The sequence below is a fragment of the Gavia stellata genome, chromosome 25, assembly GCF_030936135.1.
Source record: "Gavia stellata isolate bGavSte3 chromosome 25, bGavSte3.hap2, whole genome shotgun sequence".
Taxonomy (NCBI): Eukaryota; Metazoa; Chordata; class Aves; order Gaviiformes; family Gaviidae; genus Gavia; species Gavia stellata.
This window is the reverse complement of record NC_082618.1, coordinates 4,175,327-4,203,023: the sequence shown is the minus strand read 5'-3', so window position 1 is coordinate 4,203,023 and position 27,697 is coordinate 4,175,327. Positions and strand designations below refer to the sequence as shown.

The 27,697-nt window shown below is 41.7% G+C and overlaps 1 protein-coding gene across 1 annotated transcript; it reads right to left on the bottom strand.

The window, feature by feature from the left end:
- Nucleotides 1-534: 534 nt before the first annotated feature.
- On the bottom strand, nt 535-27,440 carry UBE2G1 (ubiquitin conjugating enzyme E2 G1). The gene is made up of 6 exons (XM_059829239.1): nt 27,327-27,440; nt 12,731-12,833; nt 9,605-9,702; nt 8,370-8,548; nt 4,543-4,666; nt 535-2,368 (listed from the first exon to the last, which is right to left on the bottom strand). The coding sequence occupies exons 1-5, from the start codon at nt 27,370-27,372 to the stop codon at nt 4,580-4,582; spliced, it is 513 nt and encodes a 170-aa protein (XP_059685222.1). The 5' UTR covers nt 27,373-27,440; the 3' UTR covers nt 535-2,368; nt 4,543-4,579.
- Nucleotides 27,441-27,697: the final 257 nt, after the last annotated feature.

The following is a 27,697-nucleotide window of genomic DNA, read 5'->3' as shown; positions in this document are numbered from 1 at the left end:
CTACCCCTTAAAGAACAAACATGCATCTCTTCTGGAGAACAATAAAGATTTAAACTATTTTGTGAAGCTTACAGATGAGTCAGTTGTGAACTGTATGTGTTACTTAGGAAGACAAAACAGAAAACACTGTTGAACTTGCTGAAAGCAGCAAGTACCAATTATCTTGAATTGCTGCCAGCTCTTTAGATACACTGTGAAAAGGGAAAAGGAAGGGCAGCCCCTGGGGAAGAAGTCCACTGCTAGGTTTAGGAAGAGTACCTTCTTCCCCATGTTTTGTTTATGGAAAGAATGGCACCATGCTCCTCAGAGTCTGCAGTCCCAACTCTTAGATAAGTGAAAAAGGGTAGCCAGCTGGTGAGCAAGAAACCTCCTCCCAAGCAATTTTAGACAAGCACTCAAACTGGAACTAAAATCAGTTATTGTGTCTAGGCATTAATAGCTCAGAAGTACTGCACGCATCTGCCTGCCTACACAAGCAGGCTATCCAATTAAAAGCAAATATAACTAATGATTTCTCAAAGTAATTAGTTACCAAATATGTAAGTGTGGACATTAAACACATTTATGTTATCTATAACACCTGTAGGAGGAAGCAATACCTTTACTTGTAAGTCATCTTACACTTACTAAATGGCTTTTTCATCCCATACGGCTGTATTGCCACTAGTAACTGTCATCTCCTTCCACCCCAGCCCACCGCTCAAGAAACCTGTAATATACACCTTTTAGTGTATGCATGTGGCACAGCAACCTGAAACAAAGCAAATTAGTACTGAAGGCTTCTTCTAAGATGACTCTAACACTGGAACTCTTGCTTATTAGTGGATTACTCTCTGCTGTTAAAAGCTGTGGTAAACCTGTGACAGAGCAGAGAACAGCCAAGTAGTTGCAAATTCCTGTATAAAGTTTCTTCAGTAAAGGTATTTCAGGTAGGCTTGGAAAACTCTTGTTACCAGATACTCTGAGATTAGTATTTGCTCACTGGAGGACCAAAGATGGTTCCAATAGGAAGAAAGGTGTGTGTTTCCGTTGCTTTTTAATTATTTCAAGATTAAATACAGTATATCCAATTCAACAAGTGTTTGCTGATGTTATGTTGTTGAAGATGTTCAGGTAAGTTGTGCTCCAACTGTAGTTACCCTTCCTATTTAGATACTCAAGACAGCCAGTTTGACACATTATTATTGGAAAAAATTATATTTTGGAAGAACTCACTACAGAAGGTGACAGAATTCCAAAAATCAAATTACATGAAAATATACATCGCAATTTTCTTTGTACATTAGGTGAGGAAAATTCTGAAGTAGAAGGCAAAGAATATGAAGGGCCACAGAAGAGAGAAAAGGGAAAAGGAGGGAAACTATTTTTGATACCAAACCCAGAAGTTAGTCATTTGAAAGCCTACAGCTGTGCATGCTTGAATTCAACCTTGAGAAAAAAACCAGCCTCCCCACACACACCCCACCCCACAAACAGGCAATGAAAAAGGCAAAAAAAAAAAAATCACCCCTAAGAAGCAGCTCATTCCTATCTTGGACTAACTTAGTCAACTGAACTTCCAAATGAAAGCACTCAAGTCCCTTGGAAGTTAAAAATCCAGCAGGCTGCTCAAGGGTGCTCCATGGCCAGTTTTATTGCTATACCCAATTCAAGAAGTATGTGCAATTGGGTTAAAAAAAGGTGTGGGAAGAAAAATAAAGCACCTTTGAGACTACAAAGGTCATCAAAAAGAAGACACAAGTAATTGATAGCAAATCCTTTCAGGGTTTAATTAGGAAAATTTTAAGTTCTGATGAGGGAAATAAAAGGGAGCACATTTCCAAAAACCAAAAGAGAGATACTAAGCTTTAATAAGCAAGAGATTTTAATTAAGCCTCAGTGGGTCAAAGGAAAATTAAAGTTGGGAAAAAACCAAACAACTTTATCCTAATTGGTTTTAGTTTGACATGCTTCACAAGTTGTTGTTTTTTTTTTTTTTTTTAAAAACTGATAGGAAACAATGAATAGGGAGAGAGAAACCTGCTAAAATCTTTAGAATTTACACGATTCTATTCCTAACTACAGACAGCATTATTTGGTACAATGTGTATTTGTGGATGTACATGAACAGTATATATATTATCCGGATCATGTTGTGCTATGTACACATCTTTACAATTCTTCCTGAAGGTTAAAGCAGTTCATTAGATTTCAAAATGCGTAATCATCTTGTGTTGGCACTTGTTAGGCTCTTGTCAGCATTGATAACTGGCATGTTTTATTGCAGCCCAGTTCCAGCCAGTGTTTGCCAACTTGTAACAACAGAAGTCCAGCAATAGGTGGGTAGAGTGCAGGAAAAAAAACAGTGCCATGTTTCTCAATTGGAGACCTACAAAGAAATCACAGTTATTAAAATAATTGAGGATGATGAGGGGTTTTATTTTAAAGATGCTAAGCAGTGTTTCAAGCTAAGGAAGATAATCATTACTTGTTCAAGAACTTTACATACCTCTAAACAGAAGATGCATAAATCCAAAATTATCACCTGATAAAGACTTGAGTTAGTGCTGCATACTGCATATCCAAGCTCAACTATCAGACTTTCAGGCTCCTGTTACTCACATTGCTTGTCAAGTGCATAGTGTATAAGTATTTGATTATTCACACATAGGGCTAAAAACTTGCAGATTTATCATTGAAACTTCCATGTATCACTTACTATGAATGATGGATGCTGCTTCAACAGCGAAGTGCAGTACAAAATAGCACAGCAGTGCTTCATTAAGCAACACCACCACAGTTACCAAGTCAGACTGTGCTTGTTTGAAGCCAGCTCTGTGGCCCCTTCTCATCCAATTCATTGCCCATCACTTATTGAGGGGGAGTCACCAGGACTTAGAAAAGCTTTTGCCTTCCAAAAAAGCAACACAGCCGATTACTTAAAATATTTGTCTGAGCATTGTTTCATTATGGCCAAGTTTAACATGGCAACAGAGCAGAGGTTAGTTAAGGATACTCTGGAGCATTACTCACAGTTACTCCCTTCCTCTAAGACAGAAAAAACTGTCAGCTGCATTAGCAATTCTTACACTCTAGTTATAAGCAGTTGTATAAGGCATTCAGTTCCTTTGCTTAGTTGTTTGACCAACATGAAGCATTTTCATGCTTTCTGTATACTGGAGAAAGTTCCGTTCAATCAAAGCACTTCTGCAGAGAAGAGATACTGCAGTACTAGTTTGTCATAGATGGAGCCTTCCCCCACCCCCAAGCTCCACCATTCTTACAAAAGTGTAAGAAAGGGAGTACCTCCTGTACAACCTTGGGGAAGAAAAACTAATAGCAGGAGCATTGAGTAAACTGTTCTAGTTGTTCTGACAGTACAACCCCTTTAAACTACATACAGTGCTGTACTTCCCCCCCCCCCCCGCCCCCCAGTTTTATATGCTGAAGCTAATTAGTACATATGGGTTTGGGCTGCTCCAGCCAAACGGGTCAGAGGAGTTTATTTGCCAAACTAACCATTAAGAAAGGGCAGCTTCAACATGAAGCTCTGTTTTGCTTTGAAAAGCAAGAGAGGGAAATTATTAGCTAGTTAAGGAAGTTTTTCCTTGGTATAACAAGATTAAAGTGACCAAAGGCCAGGTATAAGGACCACATTTTAATACAGAGCTTTCCACAAGAGCTTATTATATTTAAAAAAAAGTCCCATTAAAATGAGGATGGGATTGTTCAAATTAGAGTTACTATCTTGACTCAGAAGCTCATTTTTAAATGGGTGGCATAAAGCGTAAGTATCACATCAGCTACTCTCAAGTCAAAACTTGTCCAGGCTCTCAGATATGCTACAGTTCAGTTTCCAAGTAGAATATAGCTGTTTTTCTGAAGCTATTCCTTAGCCTTCCCCAGTAAAAAGTTTTTGGGGCTGCTGAAGAAAACATGACCGTTCTTGATATTATTGATGGGCAATGTCTCAACTTGATCCTTTCTAATATGCTAGTAGACTTTCTATTAAACTTCCCATAGATACCTGAAGCAATCCTTTCCGAATGGTTCCTAACAACTTCACTGAAGTCTTATTTAAAACCTACATGCAACGTGCCACCAACATCTGCAAGATAAACTCCACATAAATATATATATATATATGAACTTGAGATAAAGCATCCTGTCTTGCTAAGATTCAAACAAGTGTTCTTCACAATAATGAATATGAAAGAATGATTACTCCCCTCAATTACAGCTCTAGTAACCCCTAAGCACTATTAATAAAGCAGGATACATACTGAATAATAAAGAGAATTTCAACTTTTGAACAGCATAAATGCAAGAGTACTAGAGAAGTTCCCCAATCTTGGCAGAAAGGGCTGTTACTGCACTTGAAAATTCTTTTAGTCTTTACTATCACATACAGCCGAAGAAATCCACTGAGACTATGCAGCTGAGAAGAAAGGTTGGTTGTTTGAGGGGGTTTTTTGAGCTTTTGAGGGAAAAAAATAGTTCTGCAACACTTAGGCAGGAAATCCTCAACTTAGGTAACTGACTTGCCTTTAGAAGGATACTTACCCTGAAAAAAGTGAAGCTACTAGCTGCTGAATAAGTGTCACTCAAAAGCAGTTTCTTGGCTTTTTCTTACACAGCGGGCAACTTTTCTTTTAAATTCTCCATTTCTGTCTTCTCTCCATTCTTTCTGTAATTGAATAGACAGCCTTCAGATGTCAGTCCTATAACAGCATACAAGTTCTAGGAAGACTCAGTGTTTTTAGAGATTAGCCATCTAGTCAACACCTAAAATTTGTTTACAGTCATTGGGCTAGTCACAGAAAACTTGTGACATTAAGGACTTTTGAAAGCTTGCTCTGGGTTTCTATGCAAGCTGCTCAATAAGACAGTGAGGACACAGCCTTTCCTTGGATTTTAGGCATACTCCAAGACTAACCTGGTGGCTACCAATATTTCACCATGTCTAGGCCAAAATCTATTTACTTCAGCCTGCAAAGTAGCAGCAAACTCAAACTGTAGACAAGCTATTGTTATGGGTTAGAGAAAATGTTTTTAACCACAGTGATAAAAAACAGTACACAGCTACCATGGAGCAGTAGTTATTCTGTGATTTTTAGGACAGTTTCAACTCCCCTTCAATCTAGCCAGGACGCTCTGGGAGAGAAATACAGAAGTCACAGTATTCAGGAGAGGCACAGCAGCGTCCTTAGAAAGAAAACACTTCCTAGTTAGATACAGCTGCAAGATACTGGCTTTGTGAGGAAGACCTTAACAGAATACTCAGCACAACTGTAGGAATGGTCTCCAATTTCAGAACTACACAGATGAAGAACAAAGATAAAGATGAACAGTAGGAGAGGCAAGAGGTAAGTCTGAACCTGGAGATACGCACACCGTGGTATCACCAAATCCCACAGGAAAAGCACAGCCAGTTTTAAGTTTTTTTGTGCCAGCCTCATGACAAGCTCAGTTGAAAGCACAGGAGCATCATACACTGTGACTAAGCTTGATGTGCTGGATACTGCCAAGGAAGTGGTGGGAAAATGTGAAGAACCCCTCATTTAATGAAGTAAGTTCTACAGTTCTTAATTTTTTGATATAAGCAATATATTCTTACTGCAGGGGTTAAAAACCCACACTGTTTTACCTGAAGCAACCTAGTATGCAACACCTTTTCACCCCCTACTTACAATGAAGGTTGTAGCACATTTGAGTGAGAGAAAATTAGGGTAACTAGTATATCCTAACATTCACCACCTCCAAGCTCACCTAGCCAGTCAGCATGCTGTAAAGCCCGGCATGTCTTATCTTTCCAGTGAAAGCACAAATAGGACTACTAATTAATTTGTTCTTTTTCAGCAAGTAATACAGTAAGCATTTGGTTCCTTGGACTGGGACATAAGACAGCTTACACAAGATGGCTTAAGGCCAAGAAAAGCATTGAATTTGTGCCCTCCTAGCCTCAAATTCTTAGTTTTTGTTTCTACTTTTTATATTTGTAGTTCTATGAAGCAAGTGTTCAGAGTTGAATAGCAAGCGAAGTTTCCAATTCAACAGCAATCTCTCCAAAACTCTTATTTTAGGTCATGAACTGCTCTATTTGCTTCTCACAGTATCTATTCAGGCTCCTATCCCTCATTTTTCTCCCACTCCAAGAGACAGTACTTCAACATACGTCGTTCGTTTTTCCAGGAAGCGAGTATATCCCCTGCTCCTATAACGCTGTGAACTGCCTGTAACACCATACTCTCTAGACTCACTTAAAACCAGAAACTAATGAAAGCAGACAAAGTATCTTTTAGTAACTGCCAAATACTGTTGCTGCAGTAAACTGTACTTAGTAAACCAAGTAGAAGACATCTTGATAGCAGCTCAGAATAAAGCATGAGCCTTCGATTCCTCGTTACCCTGATGAGTATGTTCTGGTTAATATGAAGAGGATGCAATCTACAATCCAGCAGGAGAGGGTAAGCTGCTCAAGCAGCACCTTAAGTTTAAAAGTTACTTGAAACATCTAATACCACAGTGAAAAAAATAGTTCCTAGCATCCAAAGTGATGTCTCAGTACTGTCCTCACAGTCAGATTTGGACTTAAGTTTTTGTTCTTCAAGCTGGGCTAGAAAATGCTGTTTCCTTAAGACATTTTCAACCATTACCCTAATGTTTAGGTAAATAAATTCATAGTTTTCTAACACCTCTCTTTCAGAGGGGCAGGGGAGCACTCCTGAAGTGGCTGGCAGAGAGTGGGGCACAATACAGAAAGATTAAAAAGCTTGTGATGCTAGGAAGGTGACAAGTATAGCTAAAGTACAAGCTCTCTCCAGTGTTAGGTCAGCTACATTCAACATACATGAGTTTGTAAACTGAGGAATTCTAATTGTACTTTTAGCATTTAATTAATAACTTGCTCCTTCCAGTGCTCTCAGGTTTGCGAGCAGAAAATATCCATGTGTCCTGGGTATTTGTTTCCACCAGTTACATGACACAAGAAGAGGGGGTCCAACACTCAAAAAGGATGTTAAATGAGGGAATTCTTCACTACAACTTTTTGTGTTTGTTTTTCTTCCCATCAAGTTTGTTCCACATGAGACTATTCCCATGATGATGATTTTTCAGCAGAGCTCAAACACCTTTGGAAATACTAACAGCACAGTAGATCAAAGGCTTCAGGAAAATAAACTCCCACCCACTTTGGGAAGGTATAGCTAGCTTGACAGAGCAGGTTAATATGTTTCTAGAAAACTTTGCATCCTCCGATTACCATCTTCCTTTTCCTCACTATCCTAGTTAAAAGACCTAGAACCTCTCTTTTGAGAGAGGATATAATGTATTAGTCACTGCTGAACTGCAATTCTAGAGTAATTCAAAGGAAAGTATGCTGGTGTACCGCAGATAAAGGGGACCTGAAGTCTGTTACCCTACTCCCCTCAGAACTGAGAATTTTTTCTCTCCTCACCACAAATAGTTATTAGTCTAATTGCTATTCTGCTATAAACGCAGCTCTTTTAGAGAGCTGATAGCTGTGTTTATATACCCATGCAGAATAGCCCACACTCTAGAAACACTGTGCTGCATGAAACACTTGCAACTCGCTTAAGACAGAATCCTTACTGCAGATTCATCCTGGTCTTTGACTATAAACCAGGTCATTCTTCCTCAACCCTTAGCCAGTCATTCTAATCTGGGGCAACACTTCCTCCAGACTTGAAGGCCAGATGCCTGGTGAAGCTTTCAAGTACATTCTCAAAGCACAGACCTACAGTCAAACCTACTGCTTTAATCCATGACTTGGGAAGACTGCTGTAGAGAGGTGGATGCAAAGTCACAACATAATTTTACTCAGGGACCCCCACCACATTTTCTTCTTCCATTCAAATCAATAAATCTTAACAGCTTATATAATTTCCAAGACAAAAGTTTTGCTGCATTATACTAATAACATACTTGGAACTAAAAAAGGTTTCAAATACGTTAACTCTGCAGCTAAACTTAACAGCAGTTGTAATTGCTATGTGTATATAGCCACACAGGATTTTACAGCCAGCTTCCTTGAATTTTTTTTAAGACTAAAGCAGATGAAGTTTACCGATTAAGTACCTCTGTGCATATTATTTACTATAAATAAATGCATTATTGCATAGGAGAAATTAAACCACTGCCTATGGAATTTGACAGCATCTTTCCCTTGCAATCTGTAAGAAGTTTCCCAGGGCTAACTAGTAATACTGTGCCACAAATGACTGCTTTTCGCAACAAAAAGGTAGCCTTAGCCTGTGATATAAAAGGTTCTTCCGTAAGTTATTGTACTGTTGGTCAAACTAGAAGCAAAACTCCATTGCAAGTTTAGGTTTCTACACTGAAGACAACTGGCAGACCAAGAAAAATCTTACCGCTGCATCAACATTAGCAGGAGAATCGCCATTGGGATCTGCCAGCATAGAAATAACACTAATCATTATAGTTTCCACTGTGTGAATGGGAAGCCAGCGTTCCTCAGGTTTTTCATAGCCATATTTGTCTTCTCCAGGCTCATGAAGAATTGAAATGCAGACATCACCATTCTTGTCAACTACAAAATAGAAGAAGGCATATTTCAGTAATGAACAACATGCTGGCATTTCTTCAGGATAGTTATAGAACTGTTAATCTTCACTCCAGCTAGTCTGAAAACATGTTGGTGAAGATGCTTTATAAAAAAGGAAAGTAATTAACTATTACAGAACTCAATCTGTAATAAATAGGGCTTAGTAGAAGTCTGTTATTATGCCTGGACCTCTGGCAGAGAGTGTACATGGGTAAGAAGGACTTAATTCTAACACCATGTTGCAACTTTCAAGACTAGACAGGCTTCCACTAAAGCTTTTTCTATTAAGTCCAAACTAGACAGTGACTTTTTTCCCCCACAGCAACAGCATGAGCTGGATATTACTGCAACATATTGGAATATGATTTAAGCTGCTGGAATTAAAAACTGCCCGACAAGCACTCTGGTATTTCCAGAGCTGAAACTGACACAGCATCAAAAAGGTCTCTCTGTCCCATAGGATGGGAGCTTTCAACATCTACAACTTCAATAATAACTTTAGAAGCTGAAGGGCATTCCTCCTTCCCAGTAAAAACCTTCTTCCATTTTATTTTACCTTCCCATCTATGTCCAGCAGTCCATAAGTAAATGAATCATTAGGAGGAATCTTCTTTGGAGGGACTAAAAGATGCTGTTACTTCCTTTCATGCTTCACTAGAGGAGGACAACCTTGGGCCTTCTATATTGAACTGCCAAGTTAGTAATACTAAAATGAAATATTTGAAGGTATAACAAAAGGCAGCTATAGAAGTCAAGTTTCTCCTCAGCCCAGAATTTCTCACTTAGGGAAAAAAAAACTTCTGAACTGTTACCAAGAATTCAAGAAGCTACTTTCAGTAGCTTCCGAAAATACTTCAGGAGCAGTGTCTCCAAGCAGCACTATTAAAAACTCTGCCATGGTTATTACTTCTTTATGAAGTGAAGATAGCAAAGTAAACACAGAGTTTCATATTTCTAACGTGAACAGAAATGTATCCATTTGTCTTCACCACATTTTAGTTCTTAATTGCAAAAAGAAATCGAAACTTCGACATTTCTTACCATTCGGATGCCAGATTTCTGTGATGAATTTCATTTTTGGCGGCCTCAGTGGATAGTCTTTTGGAAAAGTAAGATGAGCCTTGAAAACACCACCTTCACTGGGGAATCAAAAATATCTTAGTAGAGTTTCTTGTAAGCTTAAGCTGAAGATTGGAACTTACTGATGTATCAAAAGCTCTAAGTTTACCCCTCACACAGCTTAACATCATGTTAGTAATTAAGAGTACCATCATTTCCATATGCGATGCAGAGAGTTCCTAGATTGAGAAGATCCTTTCACAAGATACTGCCAGTTCCCCAACACTGTATCTTTTTTAGAATTATGATGTTCCAGAGGGGAAAAACCACACACACAAAATATCAAAAAACTGCCAAGGAATTCACCATCTGGAATTACAACTTAGATTTTTCCTCCCAGTACATTTACTAACAGCAAAAAAGATATTGTCAATAACTCCCCTTCTCAAGTACAGCCCAGCAGATACCTGTTTATTTCCCCCCTTTAGACACCTCACTCCTAATTTCTTGGTATCAGTCTGCAGCAGTGAGCCCCAGTGAAAACTTACAGAAAGCTTTATAGTTGTGTCTACAGCATTACTTTGTAAAAATATTTCCAATACCACCTTTTAAACACTAAGTTAAGGGACTCAGACATGACAGTGAGGTGTTCTGCATTACAGTTACTGACTAAACTGGAAAACAATAATAAACAAGAGACATCCACTTTTTATGTGGAGTTACAGAACCATCTTTAACTAAGGTTAAGTTTGTTAGGGTTTTTTGGGGTGGTTTTTTTTCCCCTCTTTTAAATAACTACGTTTCAATACCCAGGAATAGTCCCTTTTGAAAAATGTGAAATCCTATATTAAGTGGGAAGCCTTATAGATGGAATACCTTGCTAATGTAAATACTATAACATTTGCCCTATTACTGTCATTTCTTGTAATTGAAGTTTGTAACAAAATTTGAAATTGCAAAGGCAGCGATTACAAAAACTGGAATAACCTCCAAAGAAGGTGGCACAAGATGTGCAGTATGACAAACTACTCCTCAGTAGCCACGCAAGCAAAACAATTGCTGTAGAGAAGACAAAGCTGTTCAGTGCAATTTTTTTTGCTGTAGTTGTAGAGGAGCAGGAGCCAATATCCAAAGCCCACAGGCTACTGAGAAAACAACAAGTTTTACCACCGCTAACCAAAGATGTGCAATTCTAGCAAGTGTCTCAAAAAGCCACCCCCAAACCGAAAAAGCACTACATCTAAGTGACTTGGCTCTTAAAATAAAGCAGCTGAGGGGATCTGAACCCACAACATGCATTTTCCAAAAGTTTTAGAAAAGGGAGGCAGTTTCCAAAGAATCCTTGATCCTGGGAAGGGTAAGAATTCCAGAAACACTGGCTATTTTAACATCCATACTAGTCAAGACAAAGGAGAGTTAAATTACATTTGTTGATAGCCCCAAACCAGTTAAGCCCTTTCTTTCAGAGTGAAAGAATGGTTCTTTCCCTTTTTAAAGAAGCAGATCCTAAAGCTGCTAGGCTGTATGGCATCCCTGGTTGCCCCTCATCAGCTACATATAAATACAGCTCTTTAATTGGATACACATTAGAAACCAGTTAATGAAGTACAGCTATCAATTAGGGAAATCAGTGCAATTTTTAGCAATGTTCGCAATACAGAGGTCTCTGTCAGAATCATGCACTGAATCTTTTTAGGTAAACTCGGAATAAATGAAGTGGGACCAGGAATGAGACTAAAGTTTGGAAATTTTGAACCACCTGGTTAACTTAAAGTATTATGTTCTACTGTCGTCATAAAACAGACCAGGGAAGAAGGATTCGGTATAACACTATCTTTAAAAGCAGCAACTAGAACAGAAGAAAACTTATCTAAAAAGCCTTAAAGCAAGCTCAGCACCTTATTGAAGTGGGGAAAAAATGCTATCGCAATTTTTAACATATGAGAAGAGGTTCAATTAGAAGCAGTATTTCTTTACTGACAGTATTTATAAAGTGGCCATGAGAATATAATGGAGCCATTACAAGACTGTTCAAAAGAGGTCAACAGAAGTTGGAGAATTCATCTCATGCAAGACTTGAGAATCATAATGTAGTAAGCTTGAGGAGAAGCAAAGCAATTCAATTACTGTGCCTAAGTACTTACTCAGAAGTCTGCAGACAGAGGTATACAACAACTTCATGTTGGAACTAAAATTGACCTCAAGTAAATGTCACTAGGCTTTTTGTATCAGTAATTTACCACTGGAACAGCTTAATGAAGGAGAACAGAGTTCATCTTCAAGAGCTACACTTTAAACTGACCTCTTCTGGGCATAGAACCTTTTCCCAGGAGCTAGACTAGATGATCATATAACCTCTATGAGAAAGAGAAATCATTCTCTCAATTAACCAGAGCTCTTTTTTTTTAAAAAAAAAAAACAAACCGCACTGCATGTGCCAGAGTGCTTCAGGTATACAGCAGTGCAAAACCACAGCGAACTTTAAGTCCAGGAAGAGAAGTTACTGTATGAACTGCATAGTTTTGTGTTCAAATGTCAGTTAAAAGAACCCAGTCCTTAGGATAAAGATATAAGCTTTCTGAAGCCCACTGTGCAAGGTTTGCCAACAATTCAAATTTGATCAACATTGAGGTACCCTAGGTCACACTAGGAAGTTCTCCCACCTCAAACTGACAGGACTTGAGGCTAATTCTATGGTCTGCTGCAGTTTCCCCAACTACATCCCTCTGAGTATTTTTCTACAGTCACCAGCATGATGTTGTAATGGTTTAAAATTGTACTATCATCTAAACCCGAGCCTCACAGCAATAACAGCAAACAGTGGATTATACCTGCCTTAAATGCATAAGAAAACAGAAGCTACCTCTAAGTATAGCCTACTCTTTCTCAAGTACAAAGGGATCGGTGTTGCATTTTCCCAGGGGAGCAAAGCAGTTTAGAACTTCTATATAGCAAATTCAGCTACTTACAGGTTATTTTACTAGCAACAGAACAGCATTACCTAACTTAGTCAGTACGAAGATTTAGGTTAACTTCTACTCACTTAGACCAAACTAGAACTAGTAAATCCGAGTTCACTTAAGTTTCTGTATAAGTATCAGTACTTACTATAGTGTATCTGGAGGACCAATAATAAGGACTTCCCATCGATAAAGATCATTGTCATCTATTAAGCCCGCTGAAAAGCCTTCCACTGGATTTTTGTTGAGCTCTGTGTAGGAAAGAGAATTTAAGAGTGACTTTAGGTGTCTGATATGCATTCGCTGGTTTTGCTCATGCCTCTATACGTGACAAAAACCCCATGACTTTCAGTGATTTGGCACCTACTGATGGACTTATAGCCTGGATGAGTTATCCTCAACTCCCTACCACACACAACAGCATGCTGCCAGAGCAAAGACCCATAGTCTGACTCTAAAACTATTTAAGTACATCATGTGCAGAAGAGCCAAAGTAATTCAGAACTGTGGGACATGGTCTCCTAAACTAGATACCAATAGGTATATTTATAAGAACCCTGAGAAGCCAGATTAAACTAAAGTCTATATCTAACTCTAGAGAATGTTAACAGAAGAACAAAGTCACACTATGTTTTTATTTAAAACTAACATCCTACTTCCCTTAAATAATTTTTTTTCAGAATCTGAAAGCATTTGAGACCTGTGCCCAGTGCATTCTGGAGATAATGATTTACTACGTTCTGAACTACTAGAAGAGAGCATAGAAGATAAGCTGTTAATGCTGTTTAGGTTTTGGGATTTTTTTTTTTTGTTTCACAGTTTTAACCACTAGCGATAAGCAGTGCAGGATTCTAAGTTTATAGGCTACTTCATATAGTTACTGCCAGATAGAAGGTTTATCTGGAAATAGCTATGCAGAAGTCAGACCTAGATGTAGAGTCCACTGAATTTCTGTTTTCGGCCTGCTCCAGGAAAAAGCGTAAGATTTGGAAATAAGCACCTCAAATGAGTTCTGCATAAAATTCAGCTTGTGGTGTGGGGAGGGAGAGAACATCTCTAACCAATAGCTTCAGGTCAAAAACTAATTTAAATGCCACATGGATGCCAAATTGAAATTCTTGATCCAGCATTTCCAACAGTACATACAAAGTCCTGATGGATCTTCGATATTTAAGACAGGGGAAGGGGAGAAACTGGTCAGCAATTTCCAGATTAAATTAGGGATTTTTTTTGTTTTACAATTACTACTGCACTTATTTTAAATCCTGTCAGACATTATACAGCCCTCATTATTATATTCCACAGTACAGTTAGTCTACATATTCCCTCTTTGTAAACCCAGTAGCTGTATTTTGTGTTGATTTCTAGGCATTACAGATTTAATTTCAGAGGTGCTTATAGTGCCCTCAGGTACATGCAGAAGAACTTCAAGTGAGAACCTCATAACTTTACGGAGAAAAGGCTATATTAAGTCCAAACTGATTTGCCCATAAGCTTGCAGTCACTGTTCACCAGTTAAGTTCTTAACTATTTAAAGCATGGTTAAAAAAATGCAAGAAGAATCCATTCAAACCCTACACAGAAGAGTCTAAGTTCACACCAGGGAAAAAAAAAAGTGCTCAGCTCACATGAAGGACCAAGGTCCTGAAGAGGTAGGTAGATAGCAGGAATACCGACTTTATTTGGCCATTGGTAATTCAGAGTCAAATTTATCCACATAGATGACTCAATACTAAAATCCCAAGAAATGTATTGGAAGGGCTTTTCTTAGAAGCTACTCAGCAGGGGTTCAGTCAGCAGATGAGGTCAACCATTCACTCTCCAAATTGCAGAACAAAGACTTAGGTATTGAACCAAGTTATGTTTTCTCAAGACAATGCCTGAAACAAAAGGTAGTATCACAGGCTATTTAACCAAGCTGCAAGCTTCAAAACCAAAAACTATAGCATGGCCACACCTCCACTAAGCAGACCGGTTTTCACCCTCTGGCATCTATGAAGCTTTGTGGAAACGGCTGCATGAGCTTGAGTAACAGTTCTATTCAATTTTAGGTAAAGGGGGCAGACAGATTAGGTGAGTGCCTCACATGAAGTGAGGACTTCACCAGTCCCTTACTAACTCTCTACTACAGACATTCCTTCAGCATCAGCTATTAAAAGTTCCACCACATTAGTAGTTGAATATAACCTGCTTTTTCATACAGGATTTTATAAAAAAAATTGTCTATTGCTTGTGAAAAAAGCCACCTCTGTTCAGGACACTTAAGTCATCCTTTCAGATATTATATTAGTATTATAATACAGAATATCCAGCATAACAACTACAGAAGTCAACAGAAAGAGTGCAAATATTAGAGTATCTCACCTTAAGACTTGCAAACCCGAATTTAAGGCTCCAAAACACAAGCTCCCTCATTTCTGCATTTCCACAGGGAAAAAACGGTTTATGCCAAGTTCTGTGTAAACTGCTGTAACTCAAGCTGCTCACATTTAGCTTCCTTATTGTTTGATAGTTATCACTTCTCAGTGATAAGACTGTGAAGAAGCCTGCCAGAAGTTCAGACTCTGGCAAATTCAGCATGCTTCTCTATCTAAATGTGCCACACTATTTTCGATCCAACATACAGATTTTCTTCTGTTTCTTGATTCATGCTATCTCCATTTCTTTTTACATCTGTCTCAGCCTCCCAGTAACTTTTTTTATCCTTAAGTCCTTTGAAACATTTTTTCATGTACTTGTTCCCAATGAAAGCCAACTCTTACACTCTGACTCATACCTAAGACCTTGCAGCACTATGTTGCAAGAGACCATGTGGGAAGGAGTAAGATTGCTGGATGCCAACTCTTGTACTGCACAAGATCTGCAAACTGTATGAAGGGGACAGCCATTGGCAAAAAAATCTTCAGTTACAGCAGTTATGGAAATTTGGTTAGTGGATGTTGCCTATAAAGCAAATTATGATGTTACTTCTTTTAAAGGAGGTAGCATCAGTCTCTGCTTGTAAACGATTCTCATTTTCCTTCCACAGTAGCAATACTGAAACATAACTCAAATAGCTACTACTTGCACAAATACTTTAACTTGAGGTAAAACAATGGGTATAAGCTCAGGCACCTTCTCCACTAGCGGCATGTAGAATTACCATAGGCAAGTTAAAATGAGTTTTTCCATCCAGATTATTTATGCCAAACTGAACATCAACTCATGGCTGGTTGGCAGACAAAGAAGGAAATATCAGGAAAGTTTTGCACTGGGACATGAAAAACATCAGCCTTGGCTGCTTTAACATCGATAGCTAAGAGCTGCTGCTCGTTAAAACTTGCAAACACTGAAGCCTAGGGTTTGGTTTAGGTTTTTTCCCCTGGCTATAGCCAATGCTGCATATCAAAAGAGTTAACTAGTAGTACCACCTATCTCTTCATGAGTTGAGACTCACACAGTAGTGAAATCCATGCACTACAATCCCAAATGAATAGTGATGCCACTATGGCAAGAAAGGAGCACAGACACGCAATCCTCAGTCAGAGTTGTCAGCTGCTAGGCAGAGGGACTTCTGCCCACCAGCCAGAGCCTCTGGTGACACCGACACTGCACTCAAGAAAACGAGACACCTGTTCGCTGCGTCTGTCATTCCCTACCAACTACAGTAGTTAACTACTTGCAGCCGGAACAGGACTTTTCCTAGACAAACACATGGATGGTGAGTATGCTTCATAAGCAAAGGATTCAATCCCCTCCCACCCCAGCCAGGACGGGGGAACAAGCCCTTTGGTGCAGGTCCTCTACAAAGGCCTCTTGAAGAGCTAGCCTACAAGTCCTGGCAAAGCAGAGGAGTCAGACACCTATGAAGAACTGAATCCTTCCACATTATTTTTCCAACATTTAGTTTTGAGATTTCTTGTTTAACTAAAGACATCCTGTACTTTTTAAATGTAAATGAGTATATGATCACATTTCCATCTTGTTGTCCATGCCTAACAGTGCAATTTACTTGCTACTATATGTTACACACTATGGTTTAGTATTTCTGCCAGTATTTTCTGCATTTCTGATAGTTTAGTATAATAGAAATTTTTCTTCAGTGAAAAAAAAAATTCTTACATTCACTCTAGAAGCAGTTGCAGGTAGAGTCCTTTGCAGCTCAAGCAGCAGCTGACAGCCAAAGCAGCACAAACCTGGACAGCTGCCAAGCAGCAACATGCTGGAGAAAGAATCCTGTGGCTGCTTTAAATTAGACATTCAGTCCCTTTAATCCCAGTCCTGAATCAATACCTGATTTGGAAGATGAAGACTACAGACCCATAATCCAACAGAGTTGTTTAAGTCTAAAACAGCCTTTAATGTCCAGTGCCTAGTCTCCCACATGATCTGCCAACACAACACAGTGCTCCTTTAGCGGTTTAGCTCTCACTAAAGCAGAACTAAGTTACCATTGCCTTAAACTTGAGCCAACACAGTACCATAAACTATGCTTCCAGTTTCCATGTTCAGTCGACACCAAGCTACTGATGTTCCCACACCCACTAAAACTGTCTTTATATAAGCCAAGAGACTTTCACCAATCCAAAGGCAAAACGGAGTCAACAAAAATGACTAAGCAGAAACAGCCCCATGGCTACGTGTAGCAGCTATGTACGGCATCTAAACTTTTCAGCCTGACGTTTCAACCAGCCAGCCACTGCAAATGAATACCTCAGAGTATTTTAAGCTACATCACAGACCAAAGCTTTCAAAAACATAAGCTTCTACATTATTTTTAATAGCAGCCTCTTTAAGTTACACAGTGCTTGAGTTTTGTGCAACCAGTGGATTGAGTCCAGCACAAAAACAGAGACAGGACAGCCCAAGTTCTAGCTAAGGCTTCTGGAGAAATCATCTAGCTGACTTACACACAAGTTAAGCGTTCCCAGAACAAGCAGGCCATATCAGAGGTTTACATTTGCTATACATTAGGCTTTCTTCTTGCTTGTTTTTTGTGAGTCTCAGCACTAGTCCAGGAGCTTCAAACAACTGTACAGTCTGAAAATCCTCGTTCTAGACTCTTCTTCTTCATACCCCAAGCCGTGACTTCCATATAGTTATATTACTTAACTGAGGTCAGTTATGACTTCCCAGACTTTCCTTTCTGCCTGCACACCCAGCTGTAAGTCTCTGATTCTAGAAGATTAGGGCTGAGATAATGATAAAGCAACATGATCTCCTTGCAAAGCTGTATTCCCAGAGCTCTCCGTATCATCTGCTTTCATCATGTCCTGTCTTGCTCCAGAAGCTCATCCAAAAAGTTCAGACAAAACATAGCACGAGATATGCACACACTCCTGGTAGTCACTTTGGCAGTGACAAATAAGATAGTAATTAAGACAGAACAGTTTCAGTCTCGGAAGGACACTAATTATTTTGGAGTGAGACTGAAGCAGTTAAGACAAACCTGTCTTAGAGCTATCTCTACCAACCAGTTCAGTAGCAGCTCTGGATTTGGCTCTTAACTTCAGCCTGGCAACTAACTAATTTCCAGTGCTCCACACATCACTGCCTGTTGATAAGGGCAGTATTACAAACTTCTACAAATCTAATTCCCTCCAGTCAGAAAATTTGTAGGGAGGGTTATATAGTTAGCATTAACAGGCAAGTTGCTCACAGAAATCATCTCAGTGCAGTGCTACACAGCTTCATGCACAGCTGCATCAACATGCTTCGCACATCATCTCCTTAGCTATACCTGTAGAGTCTTCCAAGGATTTGCACAGTGAAGCAGGTCTTGGAAGGATGGAAGACAAGGTTGGGGTTTTTTGTTTGATTTTTGTTTCTACTCCTGATCAACTTCCTAGCCAGAGCCACAGCTCAGTTCTGCAAACAAGAGGACAGCAGCACTAGCCCAAAGTGAAGAGGCAGAAGCTCCTGTAATGCCACTATGGGTCTGTAGATTAAGGTTATAGTACTAGACAAACTTGACTAGATAGAGACTGGAATTTTTACTACTAAGGTGTCACGTTATTCTAGACATAAGCTAAGAATCAAGTTTTTGTCATGTATGTTCTGTAGCTCCATGTTCCCATGAGTTGTGGCATACCTGAAGACAGACAACTGGAAGTTCAGGTTAGCTATTTAGTTGAAAACTGACTCTTAACACACTAACCAGAAGCTTGCAGGTCTTTGGTACTGTCTTGTTTCTCAAGGAGTTCCCCATAGTCCCTTAAGTCCTTTGAGGTGGCCGCTGATAGGCATTGTCAATGCTCCTTTAGACATTAATCTCAACTTACAGGTCTCAAAGCCAGCTCTCATGCAGTTGCAAATTAGACTACAGATATTCAGCCACCAACCTGACCCGGCAACCCAGTTTACTCAGCCCATGGTCTGTTCCCATGCACCATTTTACCAGAGAGTCTTAAAGACAGGCAAGAATAGAGATGACCTATTTTGAAACATCTTTCTGTAGCATTCTTCTTACATAGAAGCCTTCTGTGTACAAACTCAAACCAGTCCTCTTCCAACATCCCACGCTTACCATACACAGAAGGAAGGTCTCTCTCCCCCTCCCCTGATGTGTTTGCCATTGAGCAAATGTCTGGAATTCAGTAACTGCACAGAATAGTGTACCCACAAGTCTTTTCTCTCAAGATGAAGGTGGTGTTTGAGTTACTTTCCTGTCCAAATCAGCTTCCACAGAACACTGGAAATACAAAACATACTGATGCAAACCTTTGAATTCCACAGTATTGTTTTATGTTTTGAAATAGTTATGCTTCCAGAATTAAGATTCTCAGCAGTAAGTTTAGAACATGTTCAAATTAATATCAATCATGTATTTTTGGTAGAAATTGAGATAAAGCATTTCCTAAAGAGCCCTCTTTAGCTAGACTGCTTGAAGCATGCTGTGTATTCCATCACACCAGATTCTAGCACAGTTATATCACCCAGGTTAAGAAGGAGGTTGAAGAGATCTGTTAAAAGAATTTCTTAATAAGGTCTGAATTTCAGGGGGAAATGGTAGGAGGAAGGGAAGAACAAGAATAGCCAAAAGGATTGGAAGAACCCTGATTCTGAAGTCCACACCTGAAAAGAAACAAGTATCTCACCAGGCAACATTCAGTGGTTTGCCCATAAAGAGTCAACTGCAGCACAGGGCCACATGCATCTATCACACTCGGTATAATAGAAACATCACCTTCATTTTGTCCTCAGTGTGCAATGCATGTTTCCACTCTTAAGAGTCAAGACAGTTATTAGGTGGGTACATGCATCTGCCTGTCACCCTCAGCAGCATTCAACAGAGATCTTATCAGGATAAGTAGTTCCTGAGACTCCATGATTATCTCTTCCCAAAGCAGATGTCAAAAACAGGTCAGATGAATCACACTCTACATGTACTTATTTCTCTCACCTACAAAGGAGCCTACAAAGCTTCAGGTGTCTACTGCATACAACTGCTAGAATTTGGCAAGACAAGTGTCCTCCTAGGTGCTGGTTGTATTAATGTAGTTGAGTTTAGCATGGACAGCAGGAAAAGTTAATTAACTTCTTAACAGCTGTTTGCAAACTACTAACAGACTAAAGCTACAAAAAAATTCCATCCAAGTATCTTCTGAGCACTCATATACACATCAGTTATGAAACAGCACTGTTGAACAGAGCTAAGAGCTCTAGGATGCATGTGGTTTAGATACAAGAATAGAACACGATTCTAGGAAATCCACTAGAAAGTCTGTATCACGAGACTATGCCATAGGGAGATGTTAACATCTGAAGAGTTCATCAGAAGCTTTCTTCATCATACACTAAGTTGTTGTACAAGTCAAGGACACTTTTCCAGCTTGCTTTCTCTCTTGCTTATAATATGAATAAAATGTTTACATATCCTAATTTGAGCCATATTGTTATTCAGAATTGTTTTAAGACATTTCTTTAAGTGACTCCTGACAGCATCATCTTTTAGATCAGCACCAAGTGCAAGCCAACTAAAAAAACAGCCAGTTTGACATACTAGGTATTGCGATGACAGCATGGAAATAGGTTTCCCTTAACTAACAATTCACATACAGAAAGACTGTATGTGAAAGCCTTTACAAAAGGGTTTCTATGAAGAAGTCTTTAATATTATTCTAAACCTGTACAAGCACTGCTAATATTCATGCCCAGGAGAGCAGTTATTTTTATGGAATCCTATTTCATTTAGATTGCTAGACTTCGTGTTCTTATAGGGTTTGGGTATCTGATCTCTGTTACAGCTGATATGCCTTGGACCTGAGAGTAGGAAGGAGAAGCAAATATGAACATTTACACTTGGAGGACAGCCTAAGACTCAGACCTACTAGATTCCCTAAGTGAAAGATCTTGCCAAGACCAGTCTACTGACAGATATTCACACACCACTGAGAACTGAAGCATAGACCAGGTGCAACATGGTGATAGCACAGGCCTGCATGTGAAGTGTTACCCAGATTCTGTTTCCATACATTGGGACAAAAAAGCAGACAGTGCGAGTTTCAAGAGTCACATGCCCTCTCCCTCACCCAAGCCACCTGCTCTTCTTTCTCCAGGCACCTGACTTTGCACACTCATTTTAGTATTTGGTTAGTTTACACTTTCAGAACAGCAGCCACCTTTCAGTTCAGTTCCACTTTCTTAGAACCCAGTCTTTAGGCTGGAAAAAATGCTGTATTTTTTTTTAATGCTTCCACCCTACTCTGCACCAATACTTGAAGCTTACTTCTGCAGAATACCCCACATACTTACAGACTTTCAAAAACCCCAGCCTTACATGTGGCAAACAAGAACATCTAGATCAAAACAGAGGTTGCATTAAACACATAAGAAAATTTAGCAGAATACCTATTTGATGCAAACAAGTTTTACCTACAAAGTTCACTTACTTTCAAACTGTTTAGAATAGGGCTTTGCGGGAAGAAGAAAAAAAAAACAACTTGTACCAATACCAACCACAAAAGGGACCAAGTAATCCTATCTTAGTTGAATATGTACGTACTGTTCCAAATCTTCCTTGCATTTAAAAAAATAAATCAGAGATACAGAAGAGTCAAGGCAGAATCAGTTATAATTACAACATGTGGTTTTATTTGAGGACTATTCATTCAACTTGATTTATCCCAGATCAGTTTCTCTTAAACCAAAAAAAAAAAAGACATTTATAGCAAATCAACAAATCATTACAGTTTACATTTCTGCAGCAGATAGCTCTTCAATACTGAAGTTGGAACTATCAATCACACAAGGCAAGACATTTTAGTGGGATTTGGGTGATTTAACATCTCCAAATAAAAGATCTTATCAATAAAGCAGGAATTCTTCTAATGAAAGTATTTTCACAATAGGTATTAATTTGCTCCTTATTTCACAGGATATCCAGCATTCTCCCACTCCACCATTCTCTAACAGAACAAAGTCACTTTACTGCCAGACCCAGATATGTCCGTAGTTTGGTGTAACTTACAATGCCTTGTTTGGGGGGAGCAGGGAAGGAAAGAACTCATCATTTATGGCAAGCTTGGTTCTTTCCCTGAAAGATTAGTAAGCTGACCTAGCCAGAGCCAACTGGCTGTGACTATAGCTGCCCCATAAAGGGGTAAGCTTATGAAGCAGGTTGTTATTGCTTCATCCTATTCAAGCAAGTGGTTGAGTCATCAAGCCCCTCCATTCTGAGGTTTAGGTAAACCTCACTTTCTAGAACTGCCAGCATCCCTGAATTTTTGCTCTTGCGACTGCTTTCATGAATACTCTTTTCTTTGAAGAGGCAGAGTTCAGCTTATTTCTGCAAGAGGAACATTTGAAAAACTAACATGTGCGGCTAGTAAAGTTTGCCAGACGTCACAGCCATGTTGTTATTTGCATTGCAACAGAAATTCAGGCTGCTTGTACTGCTCAGACTCTAGTCACCATAACAAGGCATGTGTTTTAGCAATGACGTTATCTGTAAAGTCAGCATGAGCAAGGTAGCTTTGATGCTTCTGTCAACACATCCTCACAAGAAACAGGATTCTCTTACCAGCTATAACAGGGCCCTAGACTACAAGAGTGTTAAGGTGAGTGGTACACACATGCTGTATCTAAGCATCCCAAAAAGCATCAGAGCAACCAAGATTGATGGTTATCTAAAAATATGAAAGATTCCTTTTTAAAAAAAACCGCAGTGGAGTTATAGCATTTTAAGTGATACTGCAGTGAAGTTTGACATGTGCAGGACCTTGGAATCTTAACTATTCAGGATCATACAGAATATTACTGGTCATACAAACAAACCTCCAAGGAAGCTAAGAGGCGGACTAGCATCAACTTAATACTTCAGATCAGTGCCACTCAAATGATTATCTTGTAGACAAACCAGCTGTAAGCCAATAAATAGCCAGTACTAAACTGTAAACAAAGGCTTCTTATACCACCAGCCACCCAAGAGATATGCCATCTCAGCTTCGATCTATAAAGTGATTTTAATTCCATAAATCCCTCAGAATTCACTACTCATTTTAAAAGTAAATCTTATGTAATTGCCAGAAATTCAACTAGCTCAACATTACACTACAAGCTTTTTTTCCACACAAGGAAGTAAGAATTGTTGAACTGTCACATTAAGTAATACAGTTTCCCAAGTTGTTAATTTTTAATTAGACATTTTTACTTTGAAAGAGGAGCTGTATACACTTTAAATTGAAATAATGCCATGTTTCTCATGTTTGGGAAAAATATTAGTGTGGGGGTTTTTGTACCTCAGTTGGAGAATATTTACAACACAGTACAACTTCAGCCAACAAGGGCATGGTTATTGCCCTGTTTTCAGTAATCCATGTTTATGTTAAAGAGGACTTGCACTTCTGGTTCCACTGTATGCTACTGATTTAACTGCATCCTCCCTACATGATTTTGCTGGATGAACTAGACAAGTCTGCCTACTCTAACAAGTCTCTGTGTCAGCAAGGATTTGGCAGAAAGATGAAATAAAAGCATTCAGAGAAATGCCTCAGTCTGCAAAACCCTTGGGCTTGACAGCTCTGGAGACTGGAAGAGTAGCTTTACACTCTCAGTTGTCTCCTGCCTCCTTTTAAAGGGGGGGAGAAAAACAAAACAAAAAGCCAACCCACATCTAACTTGAAGTTTTATTTTGTAACTGTCATTGAATAGCCCTTCTCTAAGAGCATTATCAGCATGCGGAACATGCCACTTAAGTTGACAAGCATGTTGTATATATGTTACCTGCTTAAGTTACAACACAAGCCAGCTTGCTCCAAAAAAAAAAAAATACAAGTCTGCCATCATACACTTACTGGAGCAATCTGGGATTACGTTGTAAAGTTTCATCCTGTGTTTTGATAAGACCCTCGGTTTTAAGTTTCACTGACAACCAAGAAGACTTACCAGTTCACTGTGACTTTAACAAAACCTCCAAGAATCAAAACAACTCATTGAAGTGCTACATGCCGTAGCCACCTATTTTCCCCATAATGCCTTTATTAAGAACCAAAGGATATGGGAGACAAAAGAGGTGACTGTTCTGAGAACTACTGTTTTACTTTCCTTGCTGCTCCTCCTGTCATTGTTTTTTCCTCTTGGCATTGAAAAGAGCTATCCAGGGTCTCACCCATTAAAGAATTTCTATATTCCTCAACAGCTCCACCATTACATGGGTTTCAGATTCCCCCTTCAACCTCCCTCCACTTCTGGATGTCTGGCTCCAAGTCTAACAGCTCCAACTTCAGATTTCTTGTGCTTGAATATTGCTAGTTTGACGAGTGATCTAGAGCAATTTAAATAGTTTAGTTCACATAACTCATATCCACTGCCTATTCACCGTCCTCCAAAACCCAACCTCTAGGTACAATCCAGTGACTCACCACACTTGATATAACGCAAAAGCTGCATGTAGCAGAAAGACTGAAGTATCAGCCCCACCAGGGGAAAGAATACCACAATATTGATTTTTGTTTTAAGGTAGAACAAGTAATGTGGGTGTAAACAAAGGGACACATTGGAGCGGCTGAGACTTGGAAGAAGACAGTCAGCAGTAGGGAAGGAAGATCAGGCATCATGAAGCTCAGTCTCTGCATTGCGACTTCAAGTAGCCTGCCATCAGAAAAAGCAGTGTCAGATTGTAGTTTCAGCTCAGTTCAGTTGTTACTTAGGTTATCACATATGGAAGAAACTATTCTCTTTCTCAGGTCACTTACTCCAGGTAGGACTTGTGAAGAGTTCAAGACTCTTCTTCAGTACTCATCGCACACTTAAGTATGCACACTCACAATCACTTTTAATATGGTTTCATTTTTTTTTTTTAATACATGTAAAGGGACACCAAAGGCACTAATATTACTTAAAACACAAAAACCCCACAGAAGAGTTGCATGTCACATGCAAATGGTTGCAGTACTTGAGTCAGCACAGTTGAATCAGTAGCAGTAAGAGGGGCAACTGGAAAAGCTTACCAGTTTTTGCTATTACACATGAAGCCTTCAGAAAAGGGTGAGCGGAAAAGTAAAGAGAAGTTAACCCCCCCAAATCTCACAGTCTACAAGTCTACTTAGATATCCAACCAGCCTGTGCTTACAGAAGGTCTTAAGACCTCACAAGACAAGAAGAAAAACTACACAACAGAAGCTGACAGCTAATACTTATTATCAAGAGGCTTCAGCTAAATGTCAAACTTTCTTTCACGGAGCACAATTAGTCAGCTAGAAGACAAATTCCAGACAGCCAAAGAACTATATGAGGTTACCAAATGCTCATTTTTATCAAGTTAGAGAGCAAATATTTACACTGTTGCTTCCCTAGAGGATCATTTATAGGGAAGAGAAGCTTCACACCAAATCCAGTCTGGAGCTCCTGTAGTAAGCCTGCTGTTCTTAGCACATCCAAACATGCAGGCACCTCACTGAATGACAGTAACAACTTCAGTAGTTACTAAGCCATTAAGAGGTGCATGCTTATGTTCACCAGCTGCAGTATGTGTAATTTTTTTAAATGTTACCATAAAGGGGTGAAAAAATCCTGGGCTAATAGTTAACTACGTTGAGCTTTCTCAAACTTATTATCAACTAAAACCAGATGATAGTGCTGTAGATGCAACAAACATCACCAGCTTGCTATACCTGGTTATGCAACTTCGCCTCCTTACTGCTACCGATGTTGTTTTCCACCCTTATGCTTTCAAAGACATTACTGACATCTCAGGCCAAAATCGTTCTCCAGGAATTCCTCTGCCACCCAGTGACCCCTTCCCTCTGCACGGCTACTCAGCAAACTTCAGCCAACGCTGTATTTGTCCGAGTCTAGGTACACCTAGCACACATTTTCTTATCTGGGTATGAAGCAATTTTTACGTAAGGGACGAGAAAGGCAATCAGATTCGCCCAAGGTGCTGGGCAGACCTGCGCGTTTTCTCGAAGGGATTACTTTACGCCGGCCGCAGAAAGCCAGAAGGCAGAGGGTGCGGGGGAACATGTGCGAGTGGGGGAGGGAGTGGCGGCGGGCTCCTCGCCGCGCCCGGCCGCCGGCTCGTTTCTCTTTAAATCTGGCAGCGAGCGACACATGGAGCTGCATTGTGCGCCCCGCCGCCCGGGCGGCCCCGCGCATGCGCGCCGCCGCCGGGCCGGGCCGAGCCAGGTCCCCTCGGCGGCGGCCCAGGCAGGGCCAGCGCGCGCGGCCACCCGCCCGGGACAAAGGGAGGGGGCGGGGGCGCGGCGACGACTCGCGACGCGGAGCCAAGCTGGCACCCCGCTCCCCTCCGCCGCGCTCCCGCCTCGGCGGGGGTCGGGCCCGGCGCTCGGCCCTTCCTGTCCCCGAGCCCAGTCTCCAACTCCTCCTTCCCCGCACCCGTCCCGCCCTCTCGCCCCCGGCGGACCCCCTCGCCCCTCCCTGCGGGCTCCCCCCCCCCCCGCCCCGCAGCACGCGGCGGGCAGTCCCGCTCACCCTCCCCAGTGCCGGGTGTACCCCCCCCCCCGCATGGATCCCGGTGCTGCCCGGTCCTCTCCCCCCCGTCAGCGCCTGCTAAGCCCGCTGCTCCTCTCCTGACAACAAAGGGGGAAGCGGCCTCCCCCTCCCGATCCGGCCTCCCCGGCGCAGGGCACGGGAGGTGAGGGTGGGAGCCGCGGAGGGAGGCGGGACGGGGGCACCTCAGGTCCCCACAGGAAGGTGTGCGCAGCGGGGCGATTCACCCCGCGCCTGAAAGACCCTTTCCGGGGGGGAACCCTCCCTCCTCCGCTTCTTTTCGTTGCCTGACAAACATGCCCTCACACCACGAAGGCTTCCCCGCACGCATCCCTCACGCTGCCGGGAGGAAAGCTCCGGCTCCCTTCTCCCCCGCCGCGCCGGGGAGGCAGGGCCGCAAAGAGAGATCGGGGAGCTGCCGGGCGCGGGGCAGGGGGGGACGGGCGAGCAGGGCCGCTGCCAACCCCCACTTCGCCAACGGGACGGGGGCAGCGAAGGAAGCACTGCCCCCCGCCATGACGGCCCTCCGCACCCCTCCCCCCGGCTCCCCTGGCAGCGATCGCCAGGCAGGCTCCCCCTCCCCCCCTCGGCCTAGTTCCCTCAGCTCCCGGCTGGGCAGCAGAGCGGCGGGGGGGGCCGTAATCTCCCCTTCCCCCTCACGCACACCCCCCGCCGGCCGCCCGCCCCCTCCCCCGAGCCGGCGCCCCTTCCCCCACCGCAGGCCCCGGCCCCCGGGGGCCGGCCTCCGCGCCGCTCCCCCACCCCCCCGCGGCGGATCGCCTCCCTCCGCCCGCGCCGGCCCCCAGCCCGGGTACCTGCTAGCTGTCTCCGCAGTAGCAAGGCGGACTGGAGCTCCGTCATTCTCCCCCTCTCTGCCCGGGGAGGGAGTCCCAGCGGCGGCGGGGACGGCGCGGCTCCTGGTGCTGCGAGCGCCCGAGGCGGCGGCGAGTGGCCTTCAGCCCGCCCGCACCGCGCCCCTCGGGGGTCTGGCTCCGCGCCGGCCGCCGCCACAGCACGCAGGGTCCCTGGCAGGGGCGCGCGGCCGTGGCTCCGTGCCGCCCTCCTCCTCCTCCTCCTCCTCCTCACCGCCGCCACCTCCTCCTCCCCCCGCCCGCCAGGAATTTCACTGCACTCCGGGCCGCGGCGCGCAGGCGCACTCCGGCCCGGCCGCCGGCCCTTCCGCGCC